Below are 21,190 nucleotides of genomic sequence, written 5' to 3' on the forward strand. Positions count from 1 at the left end.
TAATAGCTCATTCATTTTTATCGCTGTACCGCAAACAACTTTGATGAAGTCTCTATTTAAAAATTTGCTACGATAATGAGATTATTAAAAGCGCTAGTTCTTTAAACCAGTAAGATTCAGTGTAAGCCTTTTTTCTTTTCAAATGTTCTTTTGACTAAGGAAATCGGAATCGAAACAAAAATTCATCGTTCGCTACGTTGGTTGATTGATACGCTCTAAGGACAGTGGATACGCTACGTTAGAACTGTCAGTCAACTGTCAAGTCAATATCATATTGTCAGATCAGATCGGCTTTGAAGGATCTGGAAATATAACCTACATTCAAAACTTATGTTTTAAATGGAAAAAGGTGTTCAAATAGCATAACAGTAACGACAACTTCGTAAAAAATGCACACAGCGAACATTCTCTTGCGGAATACCGTGCTATTCAACCCGAATTTGAAGTTGTCGGCTCGACTAGCACGTAACGTAACTAAAGTTGCATCACACAGTAAATCAGGCTCGAGAATTGTTTATGGCTCTGGTAATAGTACTTTATGGGCGAAAAACAGTCGTGTGTGTAGTTACAGTCATAATTACGTGGTGCAGCCGCGTTCGTTTGGGAGCGTGAGGTTGTTTTCCACGGCCAATAAGAACGAGCCTCCTGAGGATGATCCCGAGATCAAAGATGAAACGCCGCTGTTCTCCAGCCAACTGCCGGCGACGGTAGCCGTGCCCGAGGTGTGGCCGCAAGTGCCAGTCATCGCTATCAACAGGAACCCCGTATTTCCGAGGTTTATCAAGCTAATTGAGGTGATTGCAACATAATTTCTCATTTGTTTGCCTTTTTAACCAGCTTCAAAAAAAAGTTCAGAAAAGTTATCAGTGCTCCATATGTTTGTAAAATTATCAGAATTTTACAGTTTAAAGGTAAACGTCTACTTGTCGGTATCGTACGCATCGGACGCATCGCACGCAACGGATCGTAGTATTCTTTGTATAGAAACTCATATAAGTGCGTCCACCTGTCCGCATCGTAAGCATTGCACATTTCTATACAAAGCAACAAATCCGATACGTCCGAAGCGTACGATGCGGATAAGTGGACGCCTAACTTTAGTGTTGTCTATTCTATACCAGCTTCTAAACATGTGTGTCAAATTTCATAATTATTAGTTTGATTTTCCGAGGCACTGCATTTGCGAGGATACAATTACATTCAAAAGGGCAAATAAAGAAAAGACATTTTAAAAAATAATAGTGATAAAAATATGTTTAAAGGTAGGTACCTAATGATTTTCATGTCTTAATTTATATACTTGCTGTAAGTAACTTAATGAAGTAACTAACCACTCCAAGTAATAGGAAATTTTATGTATTACTATCTGAAATATTCGTGACTTGTGAATAAACAATAAAGTAAATAGGATTACTTAGCAATTTATAGGATTTAGAGATATGATAAGAATTTCAGTCGAAGTACAAATGTACAAAGATATCAATAGCCTTTGTTACTTGCTCACTATGCTTTTGTTAAAGTCTTTCTGCCAAGTTTCTTGCGGCGCATTCTTCTTGGCAATGATGGTCTTTCCGAAAGCGCTGGTAGTTTAAAAAATTACATATAAAATTGCCCATTGCGGCCTATTTACTGAATAAACGATTTTAATTTAAATTTTACAATAAAGCAAATGTGTATTGTTTATTCCCACAATCAAAAATATAATAATTTTCGAAACCACTAGATTTATGGTGAAGGAATTCACCAGCAAATTCAATTCAATTGTGTGTAAAGTTCCCAATTGGCACTGGACCGAGTGCCTAAAGCCCAAGGTCTCTGATTTTGAGAGGACATGTGTGCCCAGCAGTGGCACAATATGTGTTATTCCAGATGTATGCCTATCTACAAATTTCATCAAAATATGTTGAGCCGTTTTAGCATAGTGGACACAGACACTTACTTACACACACACACACACACACACACACACACACACACACACACACACACACACACACACACACACACACACACACACACACACACACACACACACACACACACACACTCACTCGCACGCACGCGCGCGCGCACGCACGCACGCACGCACGCGCACGCGCACGCACACGCACACGCACACGCACACGCACACGCACACGCACACGCACACGCACACGCACGCACGCACACGCACGCACACGCACGCACACGCACACACATCTGACATCATAGGTCACGTCGGATCTCTCTGTCTAATTGACAATTTAAAACATCCATATCTTAATATTTTCAAGATATTTCAATAATTCTTCTACAACCTGGTTTTTTAGTCAATAAAGATATATTTGATCAAATATTCCCTATTCCAGATTTCTAATCCAGCCCTCATTGATCTAATCAGACGCAAAGTGAAACTCAACCAGCCCTATGTCGGTATCTTTCTGCGTAAGAAAGAGGACGAGAAGTCGGACATAGTATCCAGCTTAGACAACTTGCACGAAGTAGGGGTGTTTGCGCAGATCCATGAGATGCAAGACATGGATTTTAAGCTGCGATTGGTGGTCATGGCGCATAGGAGGATTAAGATAACTGGCCAGTTTGTGGAAGATGAGATCGAAGTTGGACCAGCTGGTATGTATACATATGTGAATTTATTTTATGTGATATTTATGTATTTCGTAGCAGCATTATAGTTATGTCCTTGCTCACTTTTACAATAAGACATGCTTTCATTTCAAATAAATAAACCATAAGGGTCAGTACATACAGACTGCAATCCAACTGCAACATAACCGCAACGGCCGACAGCCCATACATTTTTCGTTGCAGTTTGTTTGCATTCGGCACAACTGCACTCTGACTGCAATTAAAATAAATAAATAAATAAATATCATGGGACACTTGACACCAATTGACCTAGTCCCAAACTAAGCAAAGCTTGTACTATGGATACTAGGCAACGGATAAACATACTTATATAGATAAATACATACTTAAATACATATTAAACATCCAAGACCCGAGAAGAAACATTTGTGTTATTCACACAAATATCTGCCCCGGCCGGGATTCGAACCCAGGACCTCAAGCTTCGTAGTCAGGTGCTCTAACCACTTAGCCATCCGGTCGTCAAATCAAATCAAATCATCAAATGTGTGAGCACTTGGCAGATGGCAGTTACGTTGCAGCTGGAATGCAGTCCGTCTGTACTGGCCCTAAAACGGTGTTTTGTAAGAGTACTTTGATACTCCATAAATCATGTAACTTCACTTCTGAAATGATCGTAATCATTTCAGAAATGAAGATCAAATTCCCCGTCTTTAACACTGAGTTTAACGTCACCCGCGAAGAGTCTGATGCCGAGAGACGGCGCAGGAAACACAGGAACACAAGGAAGATAAAGCAGGAGCCGACAGAGGACAGCAAACCAAAGAAGCCGCTCACAGACCCAGGTCAGGTCATGATGGTGAAGGTGGAGAATATGGTGCATGAGAAGTTCCAGCAGACTGAAGAAGTGAAAGCGTTGACGCAAGAAGTTATCAAGACCATACGGGATATTATTAACTTGAATCCTTTGTACAGGTGAGCTTCTTTCTATCAACATCTATTTGATCTATCACACCGAAAGTAAATGTACTCTTAGGAGATAAACCGTGCGATTTATAAGTTAAATTCGGATTTTGTTCCGCGTACCTTGACTTTAGAGAAGCTCGATCCGGTCGTCTCTTGAACATGGCGCATGCAACTGTGCCGAAATATCGAGCTTCTCTAAAATCAAGGTACGCGGAACAAGACCCGAATTTAAATCATTAAATTAGTAATGACCGCGATAGTCTAAAACGCCGTACGTTTTTAGCATGCCATCCTCTTCGGTTCTCTATCTTTTGCCCGAATTTCATATGCCCGAATGTATCATTTTCTAGAATTTTCATTTGCCATAAAGTAATTTATTTCTGAAATACTAATTTCTTCAGAGTTGCTACTAAACTAACCTAACCTATTGCATTCTATATGATGTCATTTAAAAAATCCTGAAAACAGCACGGTTCTATATATTTTATGGCAAACGTTGGTATGGCAAGTGAAATTCGGGCAAGTAAAGGTAAATGGTTCTCTTCAATGCATCGCTTGAGAAAGAGACAGCGCGTTAAAACTGCGATGCAATCAATGAACCATTGGTATGTCCGTGTCGTCAGGGAGTCCCTGCACCACATGCTGGCTCAGGGGCAGCGCGTGGTAGACAATCCAGTGTACCTGAGCGACCTGGGCGCCGCGCTCACCGGCTCCGAGCCCGCCGACCTGCAGGCCATACTCGAGGAAATGGACGTGAGTCACACACTAACCCCCTTATTCATAAACGACAATCAAACCTATTTTAGTTAAAATGCCGTTAAAATTCGTTTGTCCTTATCTGTCAATTCGACATTTGTATTTGTTAGAAAGGGACAAAGCATTTGTTAGTTAACATAGGCTTGTTAAGTTTTATGAATAAGGGGGTAAAACTGTATACAATCTTGACGAGCCTTTTTATTGAAAAACGTTTTTAAAAAAACAGTAACCATTCCTTATGATATCAAGAGCATGTAAATGATCATATGCCCTTGCTAATTGTTACTATTTGCTGTGACTTATTTTTCAAGTGTTTTTCAATAAAAAGACACGTCAAGATCGTTTACCTTATTTCTAATGCAAAAAAAAACGAAGTATAAATAAGATTAATATTTAATTGTCTAACGCACTCGGAATCACGATCTTTTTCACCACTTCTTTCTGTCACACGGTATAAGACGAGGGTAGAAAGAGATAGCGAATACGATCACGAACGTCAGCGCGTTAGACAGTACGGCCTCAGAACATGCAATTTGTCATAAATAAGAGCATCAAATACTTAATAAATAACTACTTCTATCTTACTTAACTTTGTGTGTGTGTATGCAGATCCCGAAGCGACTTATGATGTCTCTGTCACTCCTGAAGAAGGAATATGAACTGTCAAAACTGCAGCAGAAAATTGGCAAAGAAGTGGAAGAGAAGGTCAAACAGCAACACAGGAAGTACATACTCCATGAGCAACTGAAGGTAAGCCTGTACTAATGTAATATCGGTACTCTTCGATTATTTTATTACTTTACAAAAAAAAATCTCATCTCATCAATCTCAGGAAGAGGGGGAGGCCTTTGCCCAGCAGTGGGACTCTATAACAGGCTTAAAAAAACTATTCTCTTTCTCTCTTTTCTGTTCTGGTTTAAGTACAGTTTGAAGAATAAAACAGTCAACTAAATATTAACCTTGTCTCTCTACTGTTTTTCTTAGTAGTAGAAGTAACCAAAGTAAACCAATCATTTATTTTAAAATACCACTCGCATCTTTAAAATTAAACTGAAACTATTCGAAATATTCACATTATTAAAATAAACTTTAAATAAAACACAATCTGGTAGAATTTTAAGATGAGGAAATTTCGAATTATTTCGGTTTAATTTTTAAGGTGCGCACTATGAGATTACTCCTAATAGTTGATCAGCGCCGGCCCTAGGGCAGAGCAAGAGCGGTCGCTCTAGGCGCCAGATGACAACGCACTTTCTAGTTTCCAGTGCTAAATAAAGTTATGATGGCGCCTTTTGAGAGGCGCGGAAGCGGTGTAGACAATCTCGCTCTACCACAAAACAGAAAGGTACAGAAGTCAATCTCATGTATGTACTTCACTTTTCTTACCTACGCTCGGCGGGCACTCTAGGGTTGTCAGCTATGGCCTATGCACAAAAAACTATCGTGGTAGTGGCACTCGTATCTAGTTGTTGGATTTATTGTTGAGAATGAAACGGGAAGAATGGAAATAGAAATTAATAACTAAAATATTTTAATGTTAATGTCATTGTTATATTACTTTGTCACAGAGAAAATCTTGCGACGATTTTGACATTGGCGAAATGCAGATTATTATTTTAAACTGTAATAAATTTGCATTCTCCATTATTGCACACAAAATTTCACAGACGCGTGTCTCAAGCGGATGGCACTCGCGCTCGCACTGGTCCCAACCGGTCCGAGATTTCGTGCCCAAGAGCAGTGTCTATGTGTGCGTTGCTCGAGCGCACTTTGTATGTAGATTGATTTCTGTACTCATCTGTTTTGTGGTTCTACCTTGATCAACAGCTAGAGCCGGCACTGCTAATAACCCCTCGCTTTGTCCCCAGGTGATAAAGAAGGAGCTAGGGTTAGAGAAGGACGACAAGGACGCGATCGGCGACAAGTTCCGCGAGCGCTTGGCGGGCAAGACCGTGCCTACGGCCGTGCAGACTGTCATAGACGAGGAGCTCAACAAAATGAACTTCTTGGAGAGCCACAGTTCGGAGTTCAAGTGAGTAATATGCTATAGAATCCTAAAAATATGTCTACTCGCGTTTTTTCCCAATTTTTATTGACGCAGAAATATAGGGGGCACATATTTGAATATCCAAATTTAAAATTTCTAAAGTTAAAACGTCGACAGTCAAAATATCGAAAATCAAAATATCGAATGATCTAAATATCTACTATCATTATATCGACGTCTGGAATTCCTTAATAACGAAGTATCTTAATATCAAGAAAAATGCATAGAACTCGATTCTGGCATTGGATTCTTGTTTTAGTCACGGTTGAACCTAACCGCTCCTCCTCGCTGCGCTCGTCGTCGCACCTAATTTTTAGATTAGATTATTTAGTACCTAAAATTTAAAACGGAAGTCTTATTAATTCAACCGAAAAGTTTAGGTGCGACGACGAGCGCAGCGAGGAGGAGCGAGTTAGGTTCAACTGTGGCCAAAACAAGCGGTCACGGTTAAATTTCTTATCAGTAATCGACTATTGTACCCTTCGGTATTATAGACATTCGATATTTAGAATTTCGACCTTAGAATCGTTCGAAATTTAAATTTTCGATATTTTATCCGTCAATATTAGGATTTTCGAAATTTTAGCATTCGATAATTGTACCGTTCGATAATTTATAGTTTCGTCATTTTGAATTTCGACCTAATGATCGTTCGACATTCTGATTTTCGATATTTTGACCGTCGACGTTTTAATTAAATTTCTATGTTCAAATACGTGCCCAATATAGGTATAGGCCCGAAGGGCCAAAAGTACAATGAAGTAGGAGCTGCCGTGTTGGTGGAAAAAACCATAGTGGAAAAAAGCGAATTAAGCGAGCAGCCATTTTAGGTTAAGAATTCAACATCAATCCTATGGTAAGCAAAGTCTTGCCTCATACGCTTGCCTCGCGACGCGGCTCGCTCAGTGGGGACCCGGCTAAAGGAAATTTTGCTACTAGGAATAACGATTATAGTAATTTGTTTTAAGCAGCCAGTCACTCACCCCTCTCCTGAACTTTGAACTTTTATCTTTGTATTAGGTGATGGGTTCAAACCCGGGCTCGAACCTGTGAATTTTTCGAAAATCATTGCGAAATTATTTGTTTGAAATTTACCACGAGTTTTACGGTGAAGGAAAACATCGTGAACAACCTGCATAAACCTGCGAAGCGATTCAATGGTGGGTGTGAAGTTCTCAATTCGCACTAGGCCCTCATGGGAACTATCGCCAAAGCGCTCTCATTCTGAGAGGAGGCCTGTGCCCAGCAATGCGAACAGGCTGAGATGATGATGAACAGGATTAAGTCAAGTGTGTTTGTTGCAGCGTGACCCGTTGCTACCTGGACTGGTTGACCTCCCTGCCCTGGGGCATCACTTCCGAAGAGAACCTGAAGCTGGAAGACGCTCAGGTGATCCTGGACGAGGACCATTACGGCATGGAGGACATCAAGAAGAGGATCCTCGAGTTTATAGCGGTGTCCCAGCTTAAGGGGAGCACGCAGGGGAAGATATTGTGCTTCCATGGACCGCCTGGCGTCGGGAAGACTAGTATAGGTGAGTTAGATCAAATTGTCTAAAGCCGAGTGACTTGCAAGAATAATCTTGCAAGTTGAATTACATTGCTGCGCTCGAATGACCACTACAAACTCGTTGGCTTTACGGCCCCGCAATGTAATGTAACTTGCACGATTTTACTTGCAAGTCTAAACTCGGCTTAAAATTTTCGGGTTGCATCTTCTAGTTATTCGTGCCAAAGTGCTACAAACTGCACCACTGAGCTCCTTGTTCACGCACTCAAGGGCATTTGTATGAATAATACGAATGTTTGTTCTCGAGTCTTGGACAATCAAAAGCGACCGGATGTTAAAAAGTTGAAGTCTTGGACGTTCAGTATGTATTTAAGTATATATTTATCTATATCTCTATCTGTCTGTGGCTTAGTACGCATTTAGGCTGCGGCTCCACTGAGGCGGAGACGAGCGGAGCGGAGAAGAGACGTGTAGGGATCATATTTTTTATGCTGAAAAGTGACGCGACATCAGCTTCAATCAAAAATTGTATCAAAACGTACAGTTTCGTGTTATAAGTCATATAAACATAGTTAAACGAAAATTGGTGGTTTTAGTAGTTTTGGCAATCTAGTTAATGTATAATTTTGGTACATTTAGTGCGTTACAAAGAAATTTACTTAAACTGTGCACCTTATCTTGCAAAAAATTTTTCATTACGAATATTATGAGCCAGTTTTGTGACGCCCAATACACTCGATATTCACTAAAGGACATTTTTTATTGGGACAATTTTTTAAACCATTGGAATCGATTTTGCTTTTGATTCTGAGTAGGAAAAACCATATTTTTTCCACAATTGAAAAAAAAGAAGCGGTACACTTTTTTTTTGTGAAAATTCCCCGACCGTTTAAAAAAATCAGAAAAACGTACGATTTCAGTGGGAAGAAAAATTATGCTAAAACAATAATTCGGACAAAAATGACTTTGGCGCGTCTATATATTTCTTTTATTTTAGTACAGTTCGTGACAACAGAAGCTTTCAGGTACATTTGTTTGTTCGCAGCCCGTTCGATAGCGCGCGCGCTGAACCGTCAGTACTTCCGTTTCTCGGTGGGCGGCATGACCGACGTGGCCGAGGTGAAGGGCCACCGGCGGACCTACGTGGGCGCCATGCCCGGCAAGCTCGTGCAGTGCCTCAAGAAGACCAACACAGAGAACCCGCTCGTGCTCATCGATGAGGTCGACAAGATTGGCAAGTCAGTGCTGACTTGCTGAGGCGGGCGTTAACCTGATGACGAATATACTATAACGGGCTGTTTCACCATCCATTGATTAGTGTTAACTGTCTATTCGAACGAAACAAATAGAGACGGCGTCACATTTAACCGTCAGTTAACACTAATCAATGGATGGTGCAACAGCCTCTAAGTCAGGCGTTACTTTGCGGAGGTCCATATCAAATATACTGAGCGGCAAAAAATCTGTCATCATCATCATCCCAGCCTATATACGTCCCACTGCTGGGCACAGGCCTCCTCTCAGAACAAAAGGGCTTCAAAAAAATCTGTACCTCAAATCAAATGTATGCAGAAATAAAATGCGAAAATTTGAGTGTGTGTGTGTGTGTGTGTGTGTATGTTTGTTCCTCCGTCTGGGGCGTGCACGGCGATCCTTCGTCGGCCCTCCTAGAGCTGCTAGACCCCGAACAGAACGCCAACTAGTATTATATGTTTGTCAGGGGCGTCCACGGCGATCCTTCGTCGGCCCTCCTGGAGCTGCTGGACCCCGAACAGAACGCTAACTTCCTGGACCACTACCTGGACGTCCCCATAGACCTGTCGCGCGTGCTGTTCATCTGCACGGCCAACGTGGTCGAACAGATACCCGAGCCGCTCCGGGACCGGATGGAGCTCATCGACATGTCTGGTGAGCGGGTGTAGTTATTGTACGACCTGGACAATGCTCGACCGATTTTGTACGACCTGATAGTGCTAATTCAATCACATGTCACTTGGAACACGGGTTGAGCTTTATCACCCTGTACCGATAATGTCCAAGGTGCTATTGGACAACCTGATTTTGTACGACCTAATAATCGGAGCACACTTTTGACAGCAAGCAATCGATTCGCACGATTGATCATGTTTTTCGTGTACACCGAATATTAATAAATTTAGTAGAAAATAACTTAATTTGGTCCTGGCGCTTCGCCGGCCGCTACCGCGGCACGCTCGCTACGCTCGCTCGGCTCGCGCATTGTGGTCACAATTGAATCTAACACCTAACACAAATCTGTGGTCATCCGATTCGATTGGATTCCGATTATAACGACTTACAATAACAGGTCGAGCATTAACAGGCCTAGCAAAAATTTGGACATTTTAATAATGCACGACCTATCAATTGTACGACTTGATAATTTTAATCCAAAATGAGGTCGTATTATCAGGTCGTACAGTGATGGCTGAGCAGTATAGGGTCGAGCATTACTGGTCCCCTGGTAAGCGATTCAACAGTGTGACACGAACTCGTGCACGGAGGGTTCCGTACTCACGGGGTACCATATTTGTAAAATTACGTATTTTTGTATGAAGATAATTAAAATTTATGGGATGTTACAAATTCGATTTTTTCACACTATTGATAAAGAAAGAAGAGGAGCAAAAGAAAACATTTATTCGTGACATTTTTTTTATTCGACTGGATGGAAAACGAGCAAGTGGGTCTCCTGATGGTAAGAGATCACCACCGCCCGTAAACATCTGCAACACCTAGAAGTCTAAGATGGGACATTACACAAAATGCATAGAAGAAAACTAAAAAATTACGTATCACGGTCACGAAAGGGTCCTAAATCACCATAATCATTATCTTACAAAACTGGTAACTGGGACCGGTCTCGCAATTTTTTTAAATTAGATTAAAGTTAAAGTAAATTTTTTTTTTATATTTATGTTATGAGTAGCCTCAGGAGACCCATTCATTGTCGAGCGCCAGATTACGTACTTTGCCGCAATGCCGACGCTTCTGGTGACAGACGCCCATCGGCGTCCGCGGCATCCAGATAAAGCCAAATTAGACGCCTATTGGCGTCTGCGGCATTATATTGGGGCCCACTGAGACGCGGATGGGAGTCAATGTTACGAGTACTGAATAGGTTTCTCTCTCAATCTGGTAAAAGGATTTTTTTTTTTACTAAGGGAGGTTTGACCATGCTTTACTTTTGTGTGATCAATAAGGTTACGTAGCGGAGGAGAAGTTGGCGATAGCCCAACAGTACTTGGTTCCCACCGCGCGGACCAACTGCGGGCTGTCGCCGGCGCAGCTCGTGCTCACGGACGCAGCCCTCACCAGCCTCATCAAGTCCTACTGCCGAGAGAGCGGCGTCAGGAACCTCCAGAAACATATCGAAAAGGTAACATACATTACTACATTAGGTACATATAAGACTAGACATTATTCTGTCCCGAAACTCGGGAGACATCCGTGGCACATGTTTGCAATGTATACTATTAGTATGCTTAGGAGATGACCCATGAAGGAATTGCCTAAAAATGTCACAACTACTAACTTTTAGTTAATTTTTACATTCGCCATCAGACAGAGTGCAATAGAGTGCATGTGCAGATATTATTGACCACCTTGGCCGCTCCGAAGCAGGGCTTCAAATACCGGTGAAAAGTTGGTAACTTAACTCTGTCAAACATATTTCACGTTAAACGATGTATCGTTACTTTTACAATTTTTACCGGTATAAAAAAATTAACGTTATGCGGTTCACATAAAGTTAACGTTAATTTAAAAATACTTATCATTAAAAGATTACTTCTCACTTTTACATTATAGCGGCGTCCCTGGTCATCATTATGCTAAATCAGAACATTTGTTTATGCTATTAAGGGGCCGTCTCACCATCCATTGATTAGCGTTAACCGACGGTTAAATGTGATGCCGTCTCCGTCTATTCGAACAAAACAAATAGAGACGGCATCACACCTAACCGCCAGTTAACACTAATCAATGGATGGTGTAACAGCCCCTAAATCTACTCAATAACGATATGTTTGTGCTTGTATGTAATTCGTATCAAAAATAATTAAGCATTGCTATTTTTTACGGATTATATTATACATTCAATATTATAATTTTGATCCCGACGTTTTGAGTCCATTTCAAGTCTCATGGTCACGGAAAAACTACAAACAAAAATTACCGATTGAAGTAATGTTACTTTTTAACGGTATAATAATGTGAATTGGGTAACGTTAACAAGCCCTACTATTAGCTACTATGTAAAGAAAATTTACCGTTATCAAGTAATGTTATAATTGAATACCGGTACAAGGTATTTTTTTTTTATTTTACCGTTACGTAACGTTACTTATAATGTAAATTTGGTAAAGTTAACAAGCCCTGGTCCGAAGTATCTGATGGCGACTGTATCCCATAAAATGGTACTTTTAATAAGTACCTCAGCATGGCAACAGCTACACTACAAAAAAAAATTGACCTTTTTATTTGTTGCCAGATATCCCGTAAAGTGGCGTACAAGATCGTGAAGCAGGAAGCGGAGAGTTTGACAGTGGACGACGGGAACCTCGCGCAGCTGGTCGGCAAGCCCACCTTCAAGCACGACCGACTGTACGCCGCCACGCCGCCCGGCGTCGTCATGGGACTCGCCTGGACCGCCATGGGTAACATAACACATACCACCACCGCCTATACGAGTACTGTCACCGGCGCTTATAGCTTTTTTTTGTTTTAGTAACATCTGCAATCGGTACAATAAACCATAAGCAAATCTGTTGCGTGTAGTATGCCATTTGGAATGAGAAGTCCATTGACTGCTCTCTTCCTCATTAACTATGTTTCACAGTTGAGGGACTTCTACGGTCTACTGACGTGTTAGATATTTTGCACGCTCCGCGTGGCAGATATTAATACAGGTGACTGTACAAGCTGCTGCCCGTGACCCCGTCCGCGCGTTTGTTTATCGCTATCCCGCGTGGAACTACGTTTTCCGGGATAAAAACTGTCCTATGTCCTTCCCCGGGACTCAAAACTATCTGTATACCGGATTTCTTCTAAATCGGTTCAAACGTGATAAAGTCAAAGTCAAAATATCTTTATTCAATTTAGGCTATAACAAGCACTTATGAATGTCAAAAAAAATACCACGATAGTAATGAATAAAGAAACAGACTTACAAACTTTCGCATATATAATATTTGAGTATGTTGTATGGTTGATTTATGTATTTCATGTTGTTGTTTTTTTATAGCCTTCTATTTGTAAATATGATAAGGGCTAAAGGTACCCTCTATCTATTGGGTCATAGTAGCCAAAGCTTAGGGTAGTTGTATCGTCTGTGGCAGGCGGCAGCACCCTGTACATAGAGACAGCGCTCCGCAACGCGCACCAGGACGACAAGTCGCCGATGGGCTCGCTGGAGCTGACCGGCCATCTCGGGGACGTCATGAAGGAGTCCGCCCGCATCGCCCTCACAGTGGCAAGGAACTACATGCACAAACACTATCCCGAGAACACCTTCCTTAACACTAGGTAAGCTACCGGCTGCAAATTAATACTACATTGTGTCTTAAGGGCGGTAAATAAGGAATTACGAACGAGAGTCTATTAGAAGCCCGAAGTCGAAGACTGAGGGCTTTAATGAGTCGATGTTCGTATTTCGAGTACCGCCCGTGCGACATACAATGTTTTTCATCACATTTGCGAGTAAAATTCTAGATTTCTAAAAGAAAAAATATAAATTCTTCCAAATATTGGCGATACCATAGGCTGCGCTGTTGTACGCGCAATACCTCATTTACCGACCACGGGCTTCATGACAAGCACATTAAGGTCGAGGGTTTTATTTGGGGGGTTGCAATCAAGGTAGCCTGCATGTTACGACACTGTTTACGAGCAAGTGTGATGAAAAATAAAAAAAATCGGTCAAGTGCGAGTCAAACTCGTATATGAAAGGTTTCCTACCTCTGTAAAATGTTTTTAGAACAGTTCAGTAAGAATTTTTGGTAAAAAAATGTAATACAAGTTTTTTCCTCTGACCTTTTTTCCCCTGGTTACTAGCCTCTAGTAACTGTTGGCTGTCACCTTGCCCGCCTAGCAACGAATAACAACGCCTAGCAACCAAAAAACGCTGGAAAAAAAACCACTTTTCTTGTATAACGACTGTCCTTTAATTTTTAACTTATTTTTTTATATTTGTTGTTATAGCGGCCACAGTAATACATTACCTGTGAAAATTTCAAGTATCTAGCTATTACGGCTCAACAGATAGAGCCATGTGATAAACGGACAGACAGACAGACAATGTGTACTCTGTTTGACAACCTTCGGATGCCAGAGGTAGCCATGCTCGCGTCGCCGGCGACGTCGCCGTGGCGTCCAATGAGGGCTACCGTTTTTACGTTCACCAGTTGGCGCCACTGTAGACAAAAGTCCTGCCTGAAGTATAGTGGCTAGTTTGTTATTACGGGCGTGAAAACAGAATTAATATTTAAATCATTTTTAATACCTTAAAATCGTACTATACAAATATCTAGCATGCCTCAGTGTTGCGTAGTCCCGTTTCCTTCGGAAAAAGGGATGACAAAGGTTTCTGAAAGACAAAACTGTCTCGAAACACAGACATTCATCGGCCCGTAACGCATATTTGTCATAATCGATTTCAGGTATTGCAAAACATTCCCAAAATTATTCTAATTATAAATAAACCGGCGCAGCTCACCCAAAAACGGTGACATTTGACATTTCGGAGGCCTCTCGCTACAGCGAATTAATACGCAATAGCCCTGATTGAGGCGGGGCGGATCTCTTTTAGCGTGTTCTGTTCGTTTGTGCACGTGTAGCCACATCCACCTGCACGTGCCGGAGGGCGCGACCCCCAAGGACGGCCCGTCCGCCGGCTGCACCGTGGCCACGGCGCTGCTGTCGCTGGCTCTGCGGCGGCCCGTGCGCGCGCTCGCCATGACCGGGGAGATCTCGCTCACCGGGAAGGTGCTGCCCGTCGGCGGGATCAAGGAGAAGATTATAGCGGTCAGTACACACACACACTACTCACTATACCGGCACGGTACAACCAGAGACTGCCTCTAATAGTAATATGGAAATCAGAGGGAGGTGGTAGGAACAAAGTCCACCCGGATTGCTACAACCATCTTGCTCGCTAATCCTGCCGTGAAGCAGCAGTGCTTGCACTGTTGTGTTTCGGCGTGGAGAGTAAGACAGCCGGTGAAATTATTGGCGCTTGAGGTATCCCATCTTAGGCCTCTAGGTTGGCAACGCATCTGCAATCCCCTGGTGTTGCAGGTGTCTATGGGCGGTGGTGATCTCTTACCATCTGGAGACCCACTTGCTCGTTTGCCATCCATTCGATTAAAAAAGGGTGAGACCTTTGTCCATTAGGGGAATATAGACAATGGCTAAACATAAAAAAAATATATATTGTGTGGTTATGAGTCGGAGACCTTACTTTCTAACACACTTGGAATGACAATCGTTTCCACCACTTCTTTCTGTCACACGGTATAAGACGAAGGTAGAAAGAGATGGCGAATACGATCGCAAACGTCTGCGTGTTAAACAAAATACGGCCTCTCATTTCTCTCTCTCTCATTCTCTCTTTAGCACAGAGAAAATGGCGAAAGATTCCAGTAACTTTTGTAATACTTACTTATTCCTTTGAATATGTTTTAAATGAGATCGCATCTATCTTTTTCAGGCAAAACGCGTCGGCGTGAACTGCGTGATTCTGCCCGAAGAGAACCGGCGCGACTTCGAAGACCTGCCGTCGTTTATCAAGGAAGACATCGACATACACTTCGTGAACGACTACGAAGACGTGTTCCGGATCGCATTCGACGAACAGGTCTGACATAGTGCCTATACAAAGTATAGAAGTAGATGCTACCTGTTAGTTATGGAAATGATGCTGAGAGGTGATTTTTGGCTTCGCAAAAGGGCAAATCCATTATTTGATCGAAATGTGACATAACAAGTTATACATAGGGCGACGATCCCTAAAGGCCGCAAGGGCAACGGGTCTATATCGGATGGTAGAATATTTTTTTGACTGACGTGTTGTTTCATCGAATGATTGTTTCGTGTAATTTATATTGTGTTAAAACCGTAGCTTTCGGCTTTCTGAAACTGAAGAAAAAATATACCGAACGATCATTCAACTAAGCAATTACATATAGATAAAAAAAAAATTGATACATAGATGGTAAACTTGACCAAAGAACCACGGCAAAGTCGTGGCCTATTTGTCCTGGCGGAAAGTCTGGGTCTGCCTCATTTCCTAGCCTAATCAATTTGTAGATTAAAATAGCCAGCCAATCCAAGTCACCTCTCAAGCAAACAACTTAGTCTTAAACCAAATGGATCGAATGCCTTTTAATATAAATATTCCCTAGTAATGTATATCGTGACTACTTTGAAAAAATCTCGTATCTGAAATCAATACGTCAACAAAATTGACCTTTGAAATAATGTTCGTAAAGTTCAATTAGAAAAGTATCAATTTTGAGATACGAGCTTTTTTCAAAGTAGTGACGATATTTCATAGCCGCACGGTGCGTTGTGTGGACAATACAAAGGTAGCATTCGAACGCTGGCGTCAGCAAGAAATTTTGCCAAGGATGTGACTATTTCTCAAAAAGTTGTCCATTTTTAAATTTTTCAGTTGTCCACTTTTAAAAAAAAACCTGACGCTATTTCACCACAAAAAATAAGTAATATTGTTTTTAAATATGTACAAAACCTTGTGTTAAAAGTGATAAAAAGTCAGATAATCTTTGTTGTTGGATCCAATAGAAAGTTTTAATCTAGTTACAAAATTACGATTTACGATTTTTTCCTCACAAGATTTCGTGACGTTTTCCTGACGTCAATAAATTTTGGATGTTTTATGTAGTTTATGTTTTATGATATCGTCCTTAGTGTTAATAATTTCTTGACAAAACTGAATTCTTGTCAATTTCATGACGGGACAACTTTTTGAGAAATACTCATGTAGGTACAGTCACCATCAGATATTTCGGAGCGGCTAAGGTGATCAAAAATATCGGCACATGAACTCAAATACCTTAATAATAGAGTGCATGTGCCAATATTTTTGACCAGCTTGGTCGCTCCGAAATATCTGATGGCGACTGTACGTGGTCGGTTCCCTAACTTATGTATCCACTTTTTCATACTAGTTGTATAGAAAAGTAGATACTTATGATAGGGCACTGAAAGTACGAAGATTCATTGCGAAGAAAGTGTTGAATCATCAATTCGTCATGAACCAATAACCAATAATACCTATCCTCGCTCAGCGCAGCTCTAGTGGAAACGGCTCGGTGGAGCCAGGATATGTAAATTAAGGTCTATTGGTTCATGATGAACACATTTCTCGCAACGCGTCCTTGCACATCTCTGGTGAAAACGTACCCTTACCTTATACTGTTACCTAAGCCTTAGGCCTCATCTTAAGTTGGCGATACCGCGAATGTCGCTGGCGTGGGTTATACATCTAAGTAATTAAGAAAGAACTGAAGACTTAATTAAAAAGCATTTCGCATAATATTACAGTCCAATATTATTATTGCAGGTTTTAATTGTTTATTCATTTGTATTATAATATGTAGAGTACTTATACTGTTGAATAATGATGTATGGTTTGGATATTATATAATTTGAGTAAAACGTATAACAGAGTTGTTCATTTAGTCTTTATAAAATCAAAGACTTATTCTAGTTGTACAGGGTGTCCCAGCAAGTAGTGTCTAGCGAAAGTCTACGAGATGGAGCTCTTAAAGGCGCATCCGAATTAACCTCATGTATGTTTCGCGATGGTGGCCTAGTGAGCCATGGTGGCCTAGTGGTTTGACCTATCGCCTCTCAAACAGAGGGTCGTGGGTTCAAACCCCGGCTCGCACCTTGAGTTTTTCCAAATTCATGTGCGGAATTACATTTGAAATTTACCACGACCTTTGCGGTGAAGGAAAACATCGTGAGGAAACCTGCACAAACCTGTGAAGCAATTCAATGGTGCGTGTGAAGTTCCCAATCCGCACTGGGCCCGCGTGGGAACTATGGCCCAAGCCCTCTTGTTCTGAGAGGAGGCCTGTGCCCAGCAGTGGGACGTATATAGGCTGGGATGATGATGATGTTTCGCGATAGCAGTACAAAATAGTACAAAATGAGGCAGAAAGGCCATAGTAAAAAACTCGTAGAATACAGGCAGAATATAAACATACATGACATGAACATATATATATGAAGGTGATTCGAATGCCCCATAAGGTGCTCTTTACCACGCGCCATATAAATCTGCCTAAAAGTTCATTACTTAATACTCAGTTTTGTTTGACTCATTTTTGAGATACATTTTTTATGCGACGTCTTACCGTTAACGTTACTCCCGGATTGTGTTGGAATCGCTTAACGGTATAGTGCCTATTCAATTATTGGAATTATACCTTTATAGTTTTTGTGGTACTAGTCGGGGCAATGAACTTTTAGGCAAAGTTAGGCGGCGGAAGGTATACCTCTAGACTTTCGCTAGACACTTCTTTATAGGACACCCGTATATCACAAAGGTTGTTGATTATTATTATATATGTAATTTAGTAGTTATGTAGTTGTTCTGTAATCTTGTTGTAAGTATTTTTTTAAATAAACTATAAGTAATTTAATTCGTAGTTTCTTTAAAGTCCTATTGAGTGAAACTATATTTATTAGATAATTTAATTAGATCATTCTTGAATCCGTTGCCCAGATTTCCCATGCTAAGTGATGTCTTAATTTTAACATCTTGACATTTTCACTAATATGCTCAGCACCACACATATTAATAATGAACTAATAGAATTTCCTTGCTCACCCGCGACCTTACGATAGCTAAGCTTATGCAAAATATGCGTGTTGATGCAGTTCGTCATTACTGGTAGCATGGTGTGTGTTACTCTGAAGATGAGCTCTGGTTTAGTTCGAAACGCGTCAGTGTTGTGTGGTGGTGGTGATGGATGGGTTTGTGTGATTTGTGTGTGTTCTTACAGTGTGGAGGAGGACGACCTGCACGAACACGCATATTTTGCATAAGCTTAGCTATCGTAAGGTCGCGGGTGAGCAAGGAAATTCTTTTAGTTCATTGATATGGACTTCCGCAAAGAACGCCTGATTCAATAAATCATATTATAATATGTGGAAATTGAAATATGTTGTAGGTAGGTATACTAGGAGGGTTAAAAAACTTGACGTGGGTTACCATGGGGATACATTAATGTGACCCGGCCAGGACATAATTATAATGAGGAAAGTTAACTGCTAAAATGTTTCATACCTTTCTTTATGACAGCTTGAATGAAGTCTCTAGTGTGACGTGGATTAAAAAAAAATTGGTTTGGCGATTCTGTACGCCTCTGCTCTGCCAGACCAATATATGGAAGGCACCCTTAGGCTGATTGTCCACTCGAACGGAGCAAGGGGTAATGCGGACTGTTTTTCTCCCCCACTTACTCGTTTTTTCTCATTGCGCGTCCTCGCTCCGCTTCCCGGTTATTCTATGAATTTTCAAGTTAGGAAGTAACCAACTCACCATCCTCATCTCCTGGTTTTGTCTTCTTAATGTTTATTCCTTTGTTTTTATCAAAAACGTGTATAGAGCCATGTTATTTTGTTATGACGATTAAAGTTTCTATCTATCTATCTATCTATCTATCTAACTCCCTCTCCGCTGAAGACGAGCGGAGATTTTATGCAATGGTGGATTTTTAAGTAGCTCACGGTTCCGCTGCCTTCCTCCGCTCCAGTGGACAGGCAGTCTTAGAGCCCCCGCAGACAGTAGACTTTATATCGGCTGATAGTTTAATCGGGTCGGGTTGCAGTGCGCGCAAACAGTTTACCGACAGTTTAGTTTGAGGGCATACGGGAAGCCTATTAAACTTATTTATCGGCTGATACCGCATCGTTATAGTGTGCGCACTGAATACATCTTTATCTATCTATCTAATACCTTTAAACGAGCAATTCTTCTATATTATATTTCGGGGATCTCGGAAACGGCTCCAACGACTTCGATAAAATTTGGTATGTGGGGGTTTTCGGGGATGAAAAATCGATCTAGCTTGGTCTTATCTCTGGAAAAACTCTTGTTACCGAGTTTTAGCCCGAGAAAAGCTCGGTCGCCCAGGTGCTACTGATTATAGAGCCCAACTAAAATATCGGCCGATAGGAAGTCTGCTGTCTGCGGGGGCTGTTAGGGTCCCCAAACCTATCGACGCGGATCCGGCTTTAGCCGATCAAAAACTCTTTAGGTATGTGCACGCAATAAGAGCGAAAAAGACGTCGCTCGGCTCGGCCGCTGCAAAACGACGTTTGCCGACGGGAAGACGTCTTCTTCGCTCTTATTGCGTGGACACAAAGCGTTTTTTGGTCGGCTCAAGCCGATTCCGCGTCAATAGGTGTGGGGAGACCCTTATTGTGACCGTGTGTTGTCCGCAGCGCGCGGCCGAGTGCCTCTACTAATTACCGTTTTCGCCAGATGCCGGATGACGACTACGCCAGCGCCACTTTCATGTGAGAAGCCGGAGCTATTGTTAGAATAAATATTTTAAATATACCTACCGATTGTTTTACTTATTTTTTTCCTAAGACGTTTTAGTTTTTGATTGTATAGGAGCTGTCCTTTTCTTTTACCTTTTAAAAATATAGGTAGCATTCAAGGGAGGAGGGGGGTGTGAGGTATCATCAAAAACAATGAATTTCACAGTTTTCATGGGGGGGTTAGGGGCATAGACAACAAACAAACAAACAAATTCTTTATTCACCAAGAACATGGTAGGCAGAGTAGATATTATAATAGTAAGTAGTATCACATATTCTCAGGTTCTTAAAATTGGGTATTTACTTAAAAACATTTAAATAATTTAGATGAGAGTTTGTTGGTTAGGGGGGCGAACACTCACGTGTACAATGTACATTATTCAAGATTTGGCCTATATGGAAACGTGCAACATCGATCAACAACATTACAATGGCAATAGAAGCACACCCTTATTGGTTGCAAAGAAAAGATTCTATGATCTAAAAACTATATATTTTTAACGTTATAAAATTCATTTATTTCTGATTAAAAATCGTTCAGGTAACATTGCGAGATTAACTCAAATTTTACATACTATGCGGAGGTCCATATTATTTAATTATTATTATATAAAGGGTAAAACCTTATAAATCACTTACAATACACAATACAGACAACGATTCTACGGTACTAACACTGGATTCTACTAAAGTAATAAAGAGGCAACTGAATAACAATAAAATTCAGAA

The 21,190-nt window shown here is 41.1% G+C and overlaps 1 protein-coding gene across 3 annotated transcripts; it reads left to right on the forward strand.

Annotated features, from left to right (window-relative positions):
- The first annotated feature begins 260 nt into the window (after positions 1–260).
- Lon (lon protease homolog, mitochondrial) lies at positions 261–20,477 on the forward strand. 3 transcript variants are annotated; one of them, XM_074104361.1, is made up of 15 exons: positions 261–794; positions 2,349–2,610; positions 3,276–3,561; positions 4,176–4,305; positions 4,918–5,058; positions 6,177–6,340; positions 7,660–7,889; positions 8,910–9,102; positions 9,585–9,772; positions 11,086–11,261; positions 12,375–12,540; positions 13,222–13,408; positions 14,719–14,905; positions 15,591–15,737; positions 20,360–20,477. In XM_074104361.1, the coding sequence occupies exons 1-15, from the start codon at positions 390–392 to the stop codon at positions 20,381–20,383; spliced, it is 2,886 nt and encodes a 961-aa protein (XP_073960462.1). In that variant the 5' UTR covers positions 261–389; the 3' UTR covers positions 20,384–20,477. The 3 variants fall into 3 exon arrangements, with proteins under 3 accessions (XP_073960462.1, XP_073960459.1, XP_073960463.1); XM_074104358.1 differs by having other exon boundaries at positions 20,400–20,477; XM_074104362.1 differs by having other exon boundaries at positions 3,330–3,561; positions 20,400–20,477.
- The last annotated feature ends 713 nt before the right edge of the window (positions 20,478–21,190 follow it).

Source organism: Choristoneura fumiferana, chromosome 21 (assembly GCF_025370935.1).
Source record: "Choristoneura fumiferana chromosome 21, NRCan_CFum_1, whole genome shotgun sequence".
NCBI classification, from domain to species: Eukaryota; Metazoa; Arthropoda; class Insecta; order Lepidoptera; family Tortricidae; genus Choristoneura; species Choristoneura fumiferana.

Bases quoted from the DNA above. Each gene is read 5' to 3' on its own strand.
- Lon (XM_074104358.1), top strand. From the start codon at position 390: ATGCACACAGCGAACATTCTCTTGCGGAATACCGTGCTATTCAACCCG. The intron at 2,611-3,275 runs GTATGTATACAT...TAATCATTTCAG, and splicing joins GATCGAAGTTGGACCAGCTG to AAATGAAGATCAAATTCCCC. The intron at 15,738-20,399 runs GTCTGACATAGT...CGTTTTCGCCAG, and splicing joins GGATCGCATTCGACGAACAG to ATGCCGGATGACGACTACGC.